This window comes from Protopterus annectens, chromosome 9.part0 (genome assembly GCF_019279795.1).
Source record: "Protopterus annectens isolate FY-2018-M chromosome 9.part0, PAN1.0, whole genome shotgun sequence".
Lineage (NCBI taxonomy): Eukaryota > Metazoa > Chordata > Ceratodontiformes > Protopteridae > Protopterus > Protopterus annectens.
In genome coordinates, this window is record NC_056743.1 from 802,070,118 (window position 1) to 802,086,668 (window position 16,551).

Here is a 16,551-nt window from a genome sequence, read left to right on the forward strand (position 1 = left end):
TTCTTGACACTTGTGGCGAGTTCACCCCCAGAGGCAGAGGGGGGCAACTCTTCCGGAAGATGCCCCAACAGAGCCAGGGGGGGTCCACGTTATCAGGGTTCCGGAGATTCCTTCTCTGGACAGCCCTATCAGCGCTCCTGAAGAGCGGCCTGATTGCTTTCCTCTGGAAGCAGTTGGGGGACGTTTTCTCTGCATCCCAGTGCCTGGCTATCTATTACCACTGACTCTTGTGTGCCGAAGATAATATCCAGAGGTTACGAAATCCCGTTTGACTCCTACCCAAAACCTTCAAAGTGAATCCCAGACATTCCATCCAGTCTAAGGGAAGAAGCAGCTCTACAAATAGAAAAGCTATACTTAAAAAAAAGAGTCATCCAGAAAGTACCATCAGACCAGATAGGATCCAGATTTTGTTCAAGGTTCTTTTTGGTGCCAAAAAAGACGGGTCTATATCAGAACATCGAAGTATTAAAACGTCAAATGTTCTGATATCGAACAATATTCAGCGAACGCTAAAAATAGCGAAGCCGCAGAGCAGCGAATTCTTTCCTTGGTTTCTGTGCCTTCGCTATTCTTAGCGCTGTGGTGGAAAGTTGCGGGTTGGGTTCAGGCAAGTGTGCGATTGTTTGTACGTTTGGGTTAGGGGCGGGTGACTTAGGGTTAGGGCGTGGGTTAGGCGTGTGTGCGATAGTGACAGACTTTACGGTTAGGGGCAGATTAAGTGGGTTAGGGTGTGGGTTAGATGAGTGTGCGATAGTGACGGACCTTAGGGTTAGGGTTTGGGTTAAGGTACGTGGGTAGATAGTAGTGTATGTTTAGTTTAGTGTAGTGTTAGATGTAGGAATTTAAGTGTATGTGTGTGGTTGCTGTTTGTTTGATGTGCTTGTGTTGTGTGTGTGTGTTTCGGAGCAGCGATTTTTGTCCATGGGAAAAAATTCTCTGTTCTGAATGTTCGATATTTTCATGCTTAGATGTTTTGGGGCCGATGAAATAGCGTTCGCTATTTTCATCTTTCGATAACGTGATATAAGCGCAAAAAGACAGGGGGCTGGATGCCAATTTTGGACGTCAGCTCTTTAAACAAGATAGTCAGCCAGACATAATTCCAGATGGTCACGTTCCATCCATTCTCCCCTTTCTGGAGGAAGACTATTGGATGTGCTCGATATACCTTTGGGATGTGTATTACCACATCAAGATGGACAAACACTCCAGGAGGTTCCTTCGCTAGTGGCTGTGAGCCAATCATTACCAATTCTGCACCCTGCCCTTCGGACTCTCTACAGACCCCAGAGTGTTCACCAAATGCATGGCAGCAGTGACAGCTCACTTGAGACTGCAAGGATTCCGGGTGTTTCCATGTCTGGACGATTGGCTCCTCAACACTCCCACCAAGCATCTACTGGTAACAGCCTTGCATTACACCCTCTCTTTGGTGCATAGCCTGGGAATATCCATAAACTGGGAAAAGTCCAGTCTTTAACTCCAGCCCAGACCCTGGAGTTTATAGGGGTAACATTCAATTGGTCCCACCTCAACAGTTCCTTCAGCTGCTAGGGTCAATGGCACTATCTATATCTATAGTACCCTAGCAAGGTTTCACATGACACACTTACATTGGCTTCAGTTATCCAATGGTATCCAAATCAACAACTGTTGTCTTCCCAGATTCGTATTACAAATCGGTACAAACTGGATCATTCTTGGTGGATGAAGCCAGACACAGCACTTTGGAGCCGACCTTTCCATCCCCCTCAGCCCAATGCCATTGTGACCATGGATGCTTCTCAGATAGGATGGGGGGGGTGCCAATGTCAGGGAATGACTGTCCAAGACACATGGTCCGATCTAGAGGTCAATCTGCATATAAATGTTCTAGAATTGAGGGCAGTGCTTTTAGAGTTTCAAGACTGCCCTTCCTTTGGAAACAGTTGCTATCCAGTCGGACAACATGTCAGTAGCTTGGTACATCAACAGTCTAGGAGGAACCAAGTCCCATCACCCATGTCGAGTGGCCATGAGAGTTTGGCAGTGGGCAATAGCTTCCAACTGCTTTCTGATAGCAATGCATATCCTGGGGAACTCCAACGTGATCACAGACAAATTGAGCAGGAGCATTCTCCTGCCTCACGAGTGGTCCCTCAACCCCAACTTAGTGTCGAAGATCTTTAGCCGTTGGGGCCAGCCTTGCTGCGACCTATTTGCCTCCCCGTCCAACCACAAGTGCAGCAACTATTTCACCCTAATTTCCCCGCAGGGGGGGGTCCCAGAGGGACGCACTTATCCACGATTGGGCCCACAGGACTTTTTTATGCTTATCCTCCCATTTCTCTGATTCCTCTAGTTCTGAAAAAAGCTTTTCGGCTGAAAAGCAAAATGATCCTCATAGCCCCCTTTTGGCCTCGACAGGTATGGTTCCCCTTTCTCTGGCCTCATCTTCTTTACAGACTGTGGATCTTGGATCCAACTCCAGATCTGATATCTCACCCTCAAGGGTTGAGCCACTCGAACTTGTTCAGCCTCAAGCTCACAGCTTGGCTTCTCCACTTCAGGGATTGCCAGGCATTGTAATCTTTCCTCTCCAGTACATGACATTATTCTGGCTTTGCGTAAACTATCCACCAGAAAACTTTATGCTGACAAATCGATTTGGTCTAGATGGAGAGAATTAGATCCCTTTTCTGCACCCATGTCTGCTGTACTCCAGTACCTATCTAATTTCTTTGAGGAGGCTGCCGCAGCTTCAACTATTCGTGTCCATTTAGCTGCCATTTCAAATTTTCATAATTGTTTCGGTGACTCCTTAATCGCTCATTGTCTGAGCAAAACCTTTTTGAAAGGAATCCATCATTCAAGACCTCCACTTAAGCAGCACACAGAACCCTGGAGTCTCACGCTTGTCTTTATAATCTTTGACATGCCCCCCCCCCCCCCCCTTCGAGCCAGCAGCCACATGTGACATCAAGTTTCTACCCTGGAAATCCCTCTTTCTGGTGGCTATTACTTCGGCCAGACGCATTTCCAAGCTCTTTGTACCAAGCGTCCTTATTTGATTTTTCATAAGGACAGAGTATCACTATGGACCAATCCTTCCTTCTTGCCCAAAGTAATTTCCGAGCTCTCTATTAATCAGACTATTGATTTGCCTGTGTTTTTTCTTACTGTTTCCAACAAGGGAGAGTATTGTTCACATTTACTGGATGTTCACAGACAATTGAGGTTTTACCTAGACAGAACAAAAACAATCAGGAAATCAGACCAATTATTTCATTTTCTGGTCCAAAAATGGGAAAGTCAGTCTCTAAAGTGACTCTATCCAAATGGCTCAGAGACTGTATAACTTTCATTTATAACCTAGAAAGGAAATCTGTCCCGCCAAACATCAGGGCTCACTCCACCAGATTAATGGCAACTTCTGTGGCGTGCCACTCCAGGGCTTCAATGGATGACATCTGTGCAGCAGCTACATGGGCTTCCATACCTTTATCACTCATTACAAGTTGGATCTGGTCTCCAGGGGAAGGGCGTCCTTTAGTTCAGTGGTGCTCAGGAATGCTCTTCCTTAGGGCCACCCATGGATATAAGGTAGCTGGGGACTCTGTCCCATCAGTGATGAATGGAATGAAGATTAACATCAGATAAAGAAGTTGTGTCTTACCATAACGTTCCATCTGTGTTGTTGATCTTCATCCATTCATCACATCCCACCCTCGTAGAGGTTCTTGGGGTATTTTTTGGTCTACTTCCTGGACTAAGGTTTTTACTCTGAGACAACCTATGCTTTACTTGTTGGGGCAAACTCTAGCTGAGGTAACAGGGAGAAAGGGATTATGGGTAAATCTTAGCTTGAGAGGTTTTGGCTGGAGCGAGCTTTGGTATAAGGCCGACTCGGTTCAGAGGGCTAGGAACTGAACCCATCAGTGATGAATGGATGAAGACCAACAACACAGATGGAACGTTATGGTAAGACATAACTTCTTTTTTTCCCTTGATAGACAACTTAAATTACAGGGTCTACAGAAGGTGTGAACAAAAAATTTCCAGTTGCTGCTTCCAAAATAGTTATGTAATGACCCTCTAAGGGATTGCACTGGTTAGAGCAGGCTAGACTATGAAACAAGTTTGCAGTGAGCTGTATAATTATATGAAATGCAATGAGCGAGACATTTTGAGAGAGTTTGGCTCCTTGTTCCCTCCTAAATTCTCCTTTCATTGTGAAAATTTCATTAATATATATTGAAATTAAAACGGATTCTAAGCACAGAACACACAATAATGTAAGCGGACAATATGGTAAATTAGTAAATACGAGCAGAACTGCATCTTGTGATGAATGTAACTTTCTGACCTAAAATGTCAGTGAAAATCCTGTGTTTTTCTTTCAATTCTCAGACTATCCAAATTCAGGATTTACTAGAATGTTTCCCCCAAAAAATGGAATTCATTGTCCCAGACTATAGGTCCAGAACAGGATCTAATTCTGCTGCCCAGCAGGGCCTCATCTCTGTATCCAACCACCTATTCATTTATCTGCGCCTTTCCACTGATTTCCTACTAGGTCTCCCTCTTTCTTTAACCTAAACCTATTGCTCAGAGATGGAGATTGGAAACCTCTGTGGTGGATCTGGGGCGCAGGGAACTGTTATCTTGTCCATTTGGCTTTGGTGTCAGGTCTTCTACCTGGATTTTAGCCAGGGCTAAAAAGATCTAAAGATGGCATCAGTTAATACACATCTTGTACTACTAACATCCTTGTGCAGTGGTGGGTGGGGGGTGGCCGAGGCTCCTGAAGGAAGTTAGAGGTCTGGAAGTCAAGAGATAACTGCAGCAGTGAATCTGTTTGAACAGCTTCACTTTATGGTAAGTTCCTAACATGATTCTACTTTCTACATATGACAGCCTCATTCTCTCTTACGTTTTTATTCCATCCCTTCCTCTGCAAGTTGTATTCCCAAGTCTAGAATTGAAGATAAACTGGTCCACAGTAGAATTGCACATTGTTTTGTGTGATATCACTACAGGGGAAATTTGTTTATTTTGTTAAATTTGTTGAGTGGTGTAGAGCAGTGATCTGTTTGGACTAATTTCTGGCCTATCTGGTGTTTGTAAAGGTGTTGCCAAGAAAAGTAAAGCACTACAAACATGAATCACCACTTCAGGCCAAAGAAAAAGTTGTGCAGAAATAATATAAAGAAATAAGAGCTGCAAATGTAGTTTACTTGAATTAAATCTTCTGCTTTGAAGGTGAAGGTAGTAGAATTAAACTAATAACATTGTCAGGGTGCATAGAAATAAACCATAATTGACAGTTTTTTTTCCTTTTCCACTTGTTAGTTGTTTAATTTGTTTATGTTGTGTATGCATGTAAGTATGTTACCCAGAGTAGAGCGCTGCTGTACATGAACCTTTTACAGAGTCAGCCTGGGAGCACCATTTTATTGAGTGGCATACACAGATCGTGCTAAGCTAGCAGCTGCATACCTGTGTTTACAAGCTTTTCATCCTTTTGAAAGGAGAGTATGGGGGCATGGGCATATTCTCAGTTTAATCATTGTTTTTTCACAGTTTTATTTTATATTTTGCTGTTAGATTAATTAGAGTAGTAGAACTTGAGCAACACATATGTAAGTAAGGGTGTAACAGTGCTGATCCATTATTGAGAGAGTACTTGTGTGTTGAAAATAATGGAATAAGTGAAATTCTTTACAATGCCTTCTCAATAGGTGAGTGTTTTTATGGCTGGCTGGAGCCCCTGCTAGCCAGGATTGCCGAAGATTATACAGCTGTGGTCAGTCCTGACATCACCACCATTGATCTAAACACATTCGAATTCTCTAAACCTGTACAGTACGGGAGACAACACAATCGAGGTAACTTTGACTGGAGCTTAACATTTGGATGGGAAGGACTCCCAGCTCATGAGAAGGAGAGAAGGAAAGATGAAACCTACCCTATCAAGTAAGTTTGACTATTTCTGTCCATGTGAAACCTACTTCCATGGTAGAGAAAAACGTGTGTGAATACGTCATATTACAGAATATTTTTGGGGCTGCAAAATGCATATAATTTAGTAAATTTTCTTCACTGATTTTTTTTCTTAAACTTCCTGACAGTTTTACACTTCGTGACATTACATTTTTTCTTGAAGGGAGTATCAGAGATACATTTTGCCATCACACCTGCATAACTCATGCTGTATTCGTCAAATTTGCAGATATTCTCATTTTAAGGTTATGAAAAAAGATCCAATTTTCGCTGCTTATTAAACAGTATGGCAAAACGGTTCCATGGCAAATTACTGAAGTAAAATTGGGTGGAAAAGGATTTGCCAATACCATTGTTAGCAAAACTCTTTGGAAGGTAATGTCCATCTCCACACCCCTCCAACTAGTTATAACTTATTCTGAGGTTTTAGTACTGCAAAATAGTTTATATTTAGCTGGGAGCTTCTTATAATGTGAGAAAGCTAAAGGCACTGGCTTCAGAGTCTTCTGCTGCATCAGCCCTTGCACTGGGTAGTCCTTGTGCTCCCATGTGTAGCACACTGACATTTACCTGTGTACATGTAGCAGTGCTTCCTTAGTAATTTAGGAAGCAGTCCAGTTTTATGAAGGCAATGTACTTCGCAACTTTGTAGCTGATGTATTGTGGTCACATTTCTTTTGTGTGCATGCATTAGTGTTCATGACTCATTCAGTTAATGGTAAGGTTATAGGATTTCAGACACAAATGTCTGCGGTAATGTGGTATACGTTCAAAAAGCAGGAATTCGGGCAACTTAAGTGATCATTGGACAATATTAATGCCTCTGTGTAAATTAAGGAACTTTACATTGGTCACTGTACATTGAACAGCTCATCAGCACTTGGCAGTCTGATGTAATCATAATTGTTTCTTGTACTGTTAGTATGAGGGTGGCACCAAGTTCCTTCTTCCTGCTTTTGAACTAGACAGGGGTTAAAAGTCCCAGTAAAACTGTAGAACAGCAGACTCTGCCTCAAAACAGTCTCAGTATTAGTGTGGATTAGCAGAGTTCCCCATTATTACCAAAGAAGTCAGTAGATGCTAGGCATGGTTTTGAGGGCAAAGAGCGGATATAGTCTTAACCTTGCCAACATGTTCTGTTTTATCTGGCTTCTTCTGTTTGCCTCCGTTAGCCAGTCAGGAATACCACTACTTTTAATGTCTCCTTGTTTGGGTAGACCATCTCCACACAGTACAGTAAATGGTAAATTCAAGTGCTACACAGAACACTATTTCGTATTTTAAAGCTCTGAAGGCTATCACCCTTCAGAACAGCACCACAGTCAACTGGATCTTTGTAGATGTCAAGCAGTCCTTCAAGGGAAGAATCTGTTACCAGTATGCAAATATTCAGGGTGATGATGACCAAGAAGAGAAAATAGAGAACTGCGTTAAATCTGTAGCTTCTGAATTGTTAACTGGCATTAGCTGCTATTCTTAAAATCATAGAGTAGTCTATTCCTTGTGCTGTGCATTTACTCAAAAATGAAGCTGCGGACAGGAAGTGGTCTTGAGACAAAACAGTCATTCTTTTAGACTATATAGAGTAGTAGTCCTTTATTGCTACTCTGTTTAAACCTTCTTTAAAGCTGTTAAAGAATAAGATAATGGGGTAGTAATGTTTCTAATTTCAAGCTCATATATGGAAGGTAGAATGAGGAATTTCGTTTTACACTGCTTCTATCTGGCCTCATGAGTGACTCGGTTCTAAATGAATCTCTGCCCATCCCCCACTCCCACTGTGATAGAAATGAAGTGGGGAAAAGGCAACGAAAAGTTGCATGTTTTTTAGCAGTTTTATGTATCAGTCTAATTTGAATTGTTTCTTAGTTAAGAAAAAAACTATGGACTGCATAAAGGCACAAGCTGTAAGACCAGAGAGTTTAGGTTATGTTTGAATTTAATACCCTGCCACTTCTTTGGGGATTGCTGCTTTGACACCGAATGCATCTGTTTATCAGCACATTTGTCTGTACTGTGCCATGATGTTATTCCTGTTCAGCCGATGAGAATATATACAAAAAAATTAAGAAATACAAGGAACATATTATATATGTCCTTTGAAAACAGTAGTTTCTAAAAATATAAGAAACAAGAAATAAATGTAAGTATGGCATTAGCCAGCCTGAGTCTGAGGACTGTTGGTGGGCAGGCCTTATATCTAGCTAGCTAGCCTTAATCTTACTATATGTGTAAACACACACACACACACACACACACACACACACACACACACACACACACACACACAGAGACACACACACACACACACACACACACACACACACACACACACACACACACACACACACGAGAACTGACAGTCATCAAATTCCCAACTGTACGACATCTGTTTAATCGACAAAAATTTAGTTAACTACATAAATTTCCATAGTTGTGCGAGATCACACAATTCTTGCGGTTGGGAAATATGCCCTTTTCCTGACATTCTGCAGATTTGGAGTTAGTGCATAATTAGAGGGGGGAGTGTGTGCAGGGAGCGTGTTTTATACTACTTTTTAAACTTTTGTTTTGTATGCGCCAAGATTTTTGCTCGTTGCATGCATAGTAGCATGTCGATGTTTGCGAATTCAACTTTTTGCAGTTGATATTGTGAACGTCTTTATTTGGGTTATTCACTCATTATGAGTAGTGTGTGTGTGTGCGTATATACACTTTCTCTTGTAAATATGCATGCATGTATGTCAAAACCAAAGGGTAAAAAGGTCACACAGGCAATCAATTCAGTAAAAACTGCAGGAAGAACCTAGCCAAGCTAGAGTTTTCATTGTGTGGTACCTTAAACCTGTTATAATAGAGGGCCATGAGATATATGCAAATGACCCCTTTAGGTCATCAAGTGATGTCCTTCTATTCTGATGTTGCAGTATTCTAAACATGAGGGATCCTCACCCTGAGGCAACCCGAACGTTCGGCCCATATACAAAAGCTTAGCATGGCTGCTGTATGGTGCGTGGGACATCATAAACCATGGGCCATAAATGTGATGTCCACGCACACAGACCATGGAACTTCTCTCCCACCAGTCGAACGTCAGCTCGATCCTTCTGCTCTGTACCAAAGATGTCTAAAGTGATAAGTACCCCGTTGGGGAACCTTTATTTTTTCTAGTTCTGGTTGCTGTTAATTGTTAGCTGATTCCATTCATGTCATCTAGGAAGGGGAAATGTAAGTGCGGACGTCAAATCCCTCACAGAGACGGCCACAACCTCTGCCTCTTTTGCGTAGGGCCTTCCCACGACTACATATCCTGCTCTGTTTGCCAGCGTTTGTCCCAAAGACCCTACACAGCTATCTAGCGGCCCTTAATCTTTTCATAGAGAACCAACGCCTTAAGAGATTAGCCTTGGGTGTGGAAGCAACGCCTGGTGTATTGGCCGAACTACCTAAGAAAAAGGCCAAAGTTTCAAGGCCTGAAAAAGCGCCTGCACCTCCGGATTCAGACGTCCTGCCAGCCGCCAATATAGGGATTGAGGTATGTCTGATGGCTTCAGCAACTACGGTGGGTTCTGTTTCAGGCACTGCTCTAGTTTCTTCGACCGGCATGTCCATGGAGGTAATACTGATGTTGGTTTCCAGTGTTGGGGGGAGGTGGGGGCTAGTTTCGCCCGAACACTCTTTGCCTGCTTCCATTATCAAGGAGACTTCCTCAATTCCTACTATGACCTTGGATCCTAGGCCTATGCCTACTCAGACTTGGACCTAAGATGCCATCTCTCAAAAAGAGGCAAAAAACTAAACACTTGTCTGCTTTTTCTGAGGGTATCCCGGATTGGCAAGCATTTTCCCAGGCCTTCATAGATCTTAGGCCTGCTACTTAACAGGCCCTGTCTGCTCTGCCTGCCTTGAACCCCAAGCCTACATCCTAAGCCTCTTGCCTCAAACTCCAGGAGAGGAATCTTCTTCTTCATCTTCTGATGAGTCCCTTTCTTATACTTCACAACTGGCCTTCCCCTTAGAATACTGCTTACTGGAAGAGGACTCCATAGAAAGTCATTCCCCACCAGAAGACATTACATTTGGGGAAACAATTACCAAAATGAGGAAATATTTCAAGTGGGATTACACTCAAATGACAGAACTTCAAAAAAGATATGAGCTTCTTCAGATGGAATCCCCTTCTCCCTCAGCCATCCCTCCAGTTATCCCTGCATACTTGGATGCCTTTGCCTCATCCTCCAAAATTCCAGATTCTCAGCCACCGGCACCAAAGAGACCAGATAGGTTCTATAAAGTACCTGACAACTGCTAATTTCTCATTAAGCCCCCCCTTGGCAGACCCTGCTGTAATTGCTGTCTCACAGGATAAGCAGTCCGGATAGATTCCCTCTTCTTCTTTGCTTCCATCTGATAAAGACAACAAAATGATGGACAGGTTAGGGAAGAAAATATATACATCTAAAACCCTGGCCTTCACAGCCATCAACTACCAAACTTGTGTGGTAAAATATGCACTGGTTCTAGTATCCTAGGGCTTAGACCAACTCACTTCTGTTCCCGATTCCTCCAAAATCATGGATGCTCCACTTGATAATTTTTTTTTTTTTGTAAACAGTCAGCAGCAAAGCTTTTTAAAGCCCTGCAAGAGAAAAGCAGAGAGTTGCAGGACCTCAAGCATCTCTTTGTATCACCATTGCCAAAGTTTCACAGACACTACCCTGCCAAATCCAGGTTTGTCATGATGACCTCGACACCACCCTCTTCAAAACGAAGAAAAGGTGTCAGGAAATCATCCTGTGCCATGCCCATCTCCTCCCAATCTACTAATAGACAGCCCTTTCCTAATAGGCCCAACAATGTGCGACTGTTAGACCCCCCTACCAACAAATTTCCCCTTTCTGCCTGCCTATGTCATCGCTTTCCCTTGTGGCAAAACATCATCTCAGACAACTGGGTCTTGTCAGTAGTGGAAAAGGATAATTCATGACCTGGAAAGAAAAACCAATCCCAAAAGGAATCCCACAACCTCCAAAGGACCAAATTCACCTCATCCCCACAGGTCATTCAAGATATCTTGTCCATCAGGGCACAGTTCAAAAGATCACCTGGACAGGAAGGCCTAGGGTTTTATTCAAGACTCTTCTTAGACCCAAGAAAGGATGGGCCATGGAGATCCATCCTGGAGCTGTCCCTCCTAAACCCCTTTCTCCGTGTTCCCACCTTCCACATGTTGTCCCTTCAAACTCTTCCGATATTGACCCCCAATTTTTATCTGGCCACTTTAGACCTGAAGGCTGCATATCTTCACATCCCAATCCACCCATCATATCACAAATACTTGTTTTACTGTGCAGTCCTTGCATTATCAGTTTGCCACCTTGCCTTTTGGTTTGTCCACAACACCAAGGGTATTCACAAAATGACTAGCTCCAGTGTTAGCCTTTTGCAGAACAGAGGGCGTTCAGATCTATCCATACCTGGACGATCTTCTTACCCAGGCAGATCACCCAAATACCCTCCAAAGGCATTTACTATTTACCATTTCCCTCCTAGAACCCTTAGGCTTCACCATCAACCAGTTCAGGTCCTCCCTGACCCCTTCACAAGGTCATGTGTTCCTGGGGTGCAGAATAAGGACATATCTGATGAAGGCCTTCCTCCTTTCAGAAACGGTCACATCTTTAACCTCCTCCTTCAAGGGCCTACTTCTAGCCAGCTGCATTTTCGGCCAGGGAGTTCCTACATCTCTTGGGGTTCATGGCAGCCACATTTCCAATGCTGCCCGTAGTCAGGTTATGCATGAGAAGGTTTCAGTGGTACCTGAAGAATGTTTGGTCCCAACACACCCACCCATTAGAATTTAAGGTTCTCTTCTTTCCATGTCTCAAGAAAGAGCTGTATTGGTGGATCCAACAAGTTCAGCTGAACCCAAGATTAACCTCTACAACCTCTCCCTCCAGCTCAGCAGATGTGCACAGATGCATCAGACCTGAGGTGGGGAGCAACTATGAGTGGTCTGAAGGTTCAGGGACAATGGGACATCTATCAAAGGAAAAACGCACAAACATCAGGGAAATGACTGCCCTTATCCTAGCCCTAAAAATATTCTTCCCCTTCATACACCGAGGACCTCTAAAAATCTTTACAGACACCACAGTCCTGTGCTGCATCAACAAACTAGGTGGAACAGAATCCTACTTACTTTGCAGGCTGGCTGTCCAAGCTTGGGAATTGGCCACCCTTTCCAAGGTAACGCTGCAGGCAGTTTACATTCCATCATAAAACAATGTTCAGGTGGATGCTCTCAGCAGGTCAATATCTCTGAACCATGAATGGATGTTGCACAGGGATGTGTTTCTAGATATAGTCCATTGGTGGGGTGCACCTCAAATAGATCTGTTTGTCTCCCCACAGAGCAGACAACTGCAGCTGTTCTGCACAAGGTCTCCCTCTCCTCAGGCATGGAGGGTGGATGCATTCTTGATTTCCTGGAAGGGGATGTTTCTTTATGCATTCCCCCCCTTCCTTCTCATACAGAAAGTCTTGCTGAAGATTCAGCAGGACAATTCCAAAAACTTGCTGGTGACCCCCTTTTGGCCAAGGCAGCATTGGTTACACCTTCTTTTTTCACTAGCCAGGGGCAGTCACCACAAGTTACCACACAAGGTGCACCTCATTACATAACAAAAGGGATCTCTCATCCACCCACACCTACAGACCCTCGAATTGACCCTGTGGGTGATTTACTCAGAGGACATGTTTTCGGTCCTGCAGGAGGCCAGAAAACCCACTACCAGGAGATCCTACCTGTTCTCCAGTTGGTGTCTTCACAAACAGTTGGATTCTTTTCAGGCAGATGTACCTCTAGTTTTGTCTTACTTGTGTGAGCTACTTAAGAAAGAACTTTCATATTCCTTGGCGACAGTCCATTTATCAGCCATTCCAGCTTGCCTACTTTTCAGTCCGCCTATGCTATCCAGATTAGAGGTAAAGCTTTTTCCTAAGGGTGTGCTCCATCTCAGGCCACCAAGAAAACCCATCCCCCCTCCTTGGAACCTGAATTACATTCTTGAAAAACTCATCACAGCACCTTTTTTGAGCCAGCAGCATCAGCCTGTCTGAAAATGTGCACTTGGAGTGCTTCTAGTAGCCCTGACTTGGACTAGGAGAATTTCAGAGCTACAAGCACTCATGGCTATCCCACCATACCTGATATTTCATAAAGATGGGGTCTCTCTTCACCTGAACCCATCCTTCATGCCTAAGGTGGTCAGCGAACTTTCGCTTAACCAGTCCATCCACCTGCCCGCTTTCTTTCCTTCTCCACAGAATGGCAGAGTACGCTTCATTTCCTTGATGTTCACAGGCAATTTAGATTTTACCTGGGCAAGACTAAGAATATCAGAAAGTCTAACAAGTTGTTTGTATCCTTTCACCCCAGGGCCCTGGGGAAAGCTGTCTCCAAACAAACAATTTCTTCCTGGATTTCCAACAGTATTACCTTCTGCTACTTTTTCCATGGCAAACACTTTCCCTGCGCACTATGGGCCCACTCTTCTAGGGCTGTGGCCTCCCTAGGGGCTTTTTTCAAAGGCCTAGATACTGCCGCTATCCTAGAGGCAGCCACATGGTCTTCAGTCCACACTTTCACCAAACATTACAAGTTGAACTTCATCTCCAAGGCTAGCACAGGTTTTGCAAAAGCCATCCTGCATGGTTTCATAAAAGGTTCTTCTTCCACCACCCATAACACATGCTGAGCTTTGGTACTGTCCCTCATGTTTAGAATACTGCAACACAAGAATAGAAGGACATAGAATAGTTGTGTAAATGTTACCATAACCATAGATGTCCTTCTCTTCCATGTTGCAGTGTTCCTATCCCTCCCTCCTACCCGCCACTAAGACATCTACCTCTTCTTCTCCTTTATAGTCAGTTAACTTTCCCTCTCTGGATGGCATCCTGAGCAGCTTCTCTTAGATTACTGTCCAACTAGGGCATTCAGTCCTGAGGTCTGTGCGTGTGGACGTCACATTTATGGCCCATGGTTTATGGTATCTACGTGTGACGTCCCACGCAACATACGACAGCCAGGATAAGCTTTTGTGTATGGGCCTGACGCTCGGATCACCTCAGCTGGGAGGATCCCTTATTTGTATATATGTATATATATATAGATATATAGATATATAGATATAGATATAGATATATATATATATATATATATATATATATATATATATATATATATATAGATATATAGATGTTCTTCATGTTTCACTGTTGCAGTCATTACATTTGGGTAATCTGCTGGCAGGTTGCCCTCAGTCGGCCTGAATTCCAAAGTCTTGGGTTCTGCGTTGGTTGCTGTCTTCTCTTCCATGATGTCAGGTCATCAGGGGTATAAAACATGCAGCCGATGCCATTTTCTTTAGTCTTTCTTGCCGCGTGGTGCCCGAAGCAGAAACATTTTGCAAATGTCGGTCGACCGACTACTGAAATATTCGAGTTTGAGTTTCAGAACCAAAGTCTTCACTAAAGCTAAGTACCCCGTTGGGGAAACTTTTTCCTTGCTTTTTACCGATGTCAGAAAAAGTTAATAATTACATTACTTGTGGGAAGCAAAATACCTCATAAGGATTTCCATTTATACTGTATTCCTTGCGTAGTGCCTGATCACAACATGCCTGGCTGTCAGTTTTGTGCTAGATTTAACCAACGCACTATTAAGCGTCAGTATATTTTTGCATCTAAGTATTTTGGAAACAGATTTAACTACCCAGAAATGTCGTCGGATAGCAATCTGACTACCGGAGTAAATAAAAAATGCAAAGGAAAGGACAGAGAAAGGCAGTTGAGATCCAAAACCGATGACAAAGCTTCTCCTAAGCCATTCGTCAGTAAGCCAGTACTCAGTGAGGCGCTTTCGCAGCCCCTGCTACCCGCTACATTCATGTCGCAGGCCTCTACCGACACCCATGTGGAGTCCGGCATGCTGCAAGATACTCAAGGTATTGGACCGACAGATGTATCTCCCTCGGATGGGTCCGGAGCCGCTGAGCAGGCACTGGCTTCTGAGGGTATATTCAGACCTCAACATTTATATATCAAACCGACGAAAGCTGCAAAGGCAAAGACATTTTCTAAAACTAAAAAAACGACGCCTGAGCCACATGCACAGGCCTCTATGCCTAAAAAACAGATGATCAAAATGGCTGAAGACCTTGTTACCTTGATCGGGGTACCCATCCCCCTCTAGATAAGAGGCCTAGGCAAGACACTGACTATGAATCTTCAGATTAGGTTTCTATTTCTTCTGATTCCTCTTCTGATCAGGAATTATCTTTACCTCTCTATGAGGATTCTGATGCTGAGGAGTCTATTCCATCTGCATCTCCTCCTGAGGATTATTCATTTGGAGAAACCTTGCATACTTTGAGGGAGCATTTTCACTGGGAGAGTCAAGACTTCTCAGAATCAAAAAAGAGGCTCAGGGATTTCCTTCTCCCTCAGCACAAGCCTTTAGCCATTCCCCCTGTTTTAGACATTGTGGATGATGTGTTTTCGGAGTCAAGCCTGACCCCTGACGCCTTACCTCCGGCTCCCAGTGAGCCTGACAGATATTACAGGGTCCCTGACTTTCGTAAATTTTTATTTAGAAACCCTGCTGCTGATCCTGAAACTATTTCACAGGGTCCAAATGGAGTTAAGGCCTCAACAGCAAAAAATCCTACCCCTCCGACAGAGATTCAAGGGCACTGGACAGATGGGGAAAAAAGGTTTATACATCTGCAACCTTGGCAATCAGGGCCTTAAACTGTCAATTTCATATGCTTAAGTACCAACAACATGTTATGGGATTGCTGAAACAGAAAATTATGTTGATTTCAGAATGTGCAGAAAATAAAATTACAGGAATTATTGCATGCAGCTGAACAGGTTGGAAAGCATACTTTGCAATGTGGTTTTGATTCTTTAGAGGCCTCCTGCAGGGCCACAGTTACTGGATCTGTGATTAGGAGGCATGCCTGGTTAAAGGAACAAAATTTCCCTGATCATGTTAAACCTTTACAGCACAACTCTCTGTTTGGTGTTAAGGCAGAAGAGGTTTTAAAGAAAATGGAAGACAAAGCTAAGTCTGCAAACTGTTAAAGACTTCTTACAAGTGCAGCCACCAAGATACAGTAGACACTGGCCTACAAAATATTGGTCCTTTCCTGTGTCAGACAGAGCTCAAAGGGGCAATTCCAGATGCCCTAAGGGTTCCAGATACCAGGCGCAAGACTCCTACAGGTCAAAGCAATGGGGCGCATCCATCTCCAAATTTGGAGGAGATAAAGAGCAAACCTACAGAAAGCAATCCCAATGACTTCCCTTTGCCTACACCAAGCACTTATCTTTTGGCAGCACCCATAGGGGGAAAATTTGCACATTTTGCTCAAATTTGGCAGTTAATAACCCAGGACAAGTGGGTACTAAACATCGTATCACAGGGATACAGATTCCATTTCCACACACTGCCAATGGCAAATGATTGGCCAGATCTGCCAAAAAATCAATGGGCAG

At 43.5% G+C, this 16,551-nt stretch overlaps 1 protein-coding gene across 2 annotated transcripts in view; it reads left to right on the plus strand.

Annotated features, from left to right (window-relative positions):
• GALNT6 (polypeptide N-acetylgalactosaminyltransferase 6) overlaps positions 1 to 16,551 on the plus strand; it is a 1,315,790-nt gene that overhangs the window by 764,564 nt on the left and 534,675 nt on the right. For both annotated transcript variants that reach the window (XM_044083436.1, XM_044083437.1), the window contains exon 6: positions 5,724 to 5,958. In XM_044083436.1, the coding sequence (XP_043939371.1) occupies positions 5,724 to 5,958 (235 nt within the window). The remainder of the gene's footprint in view (positions 1 to 5,723; positions 5,959 to 16,551) is intronic.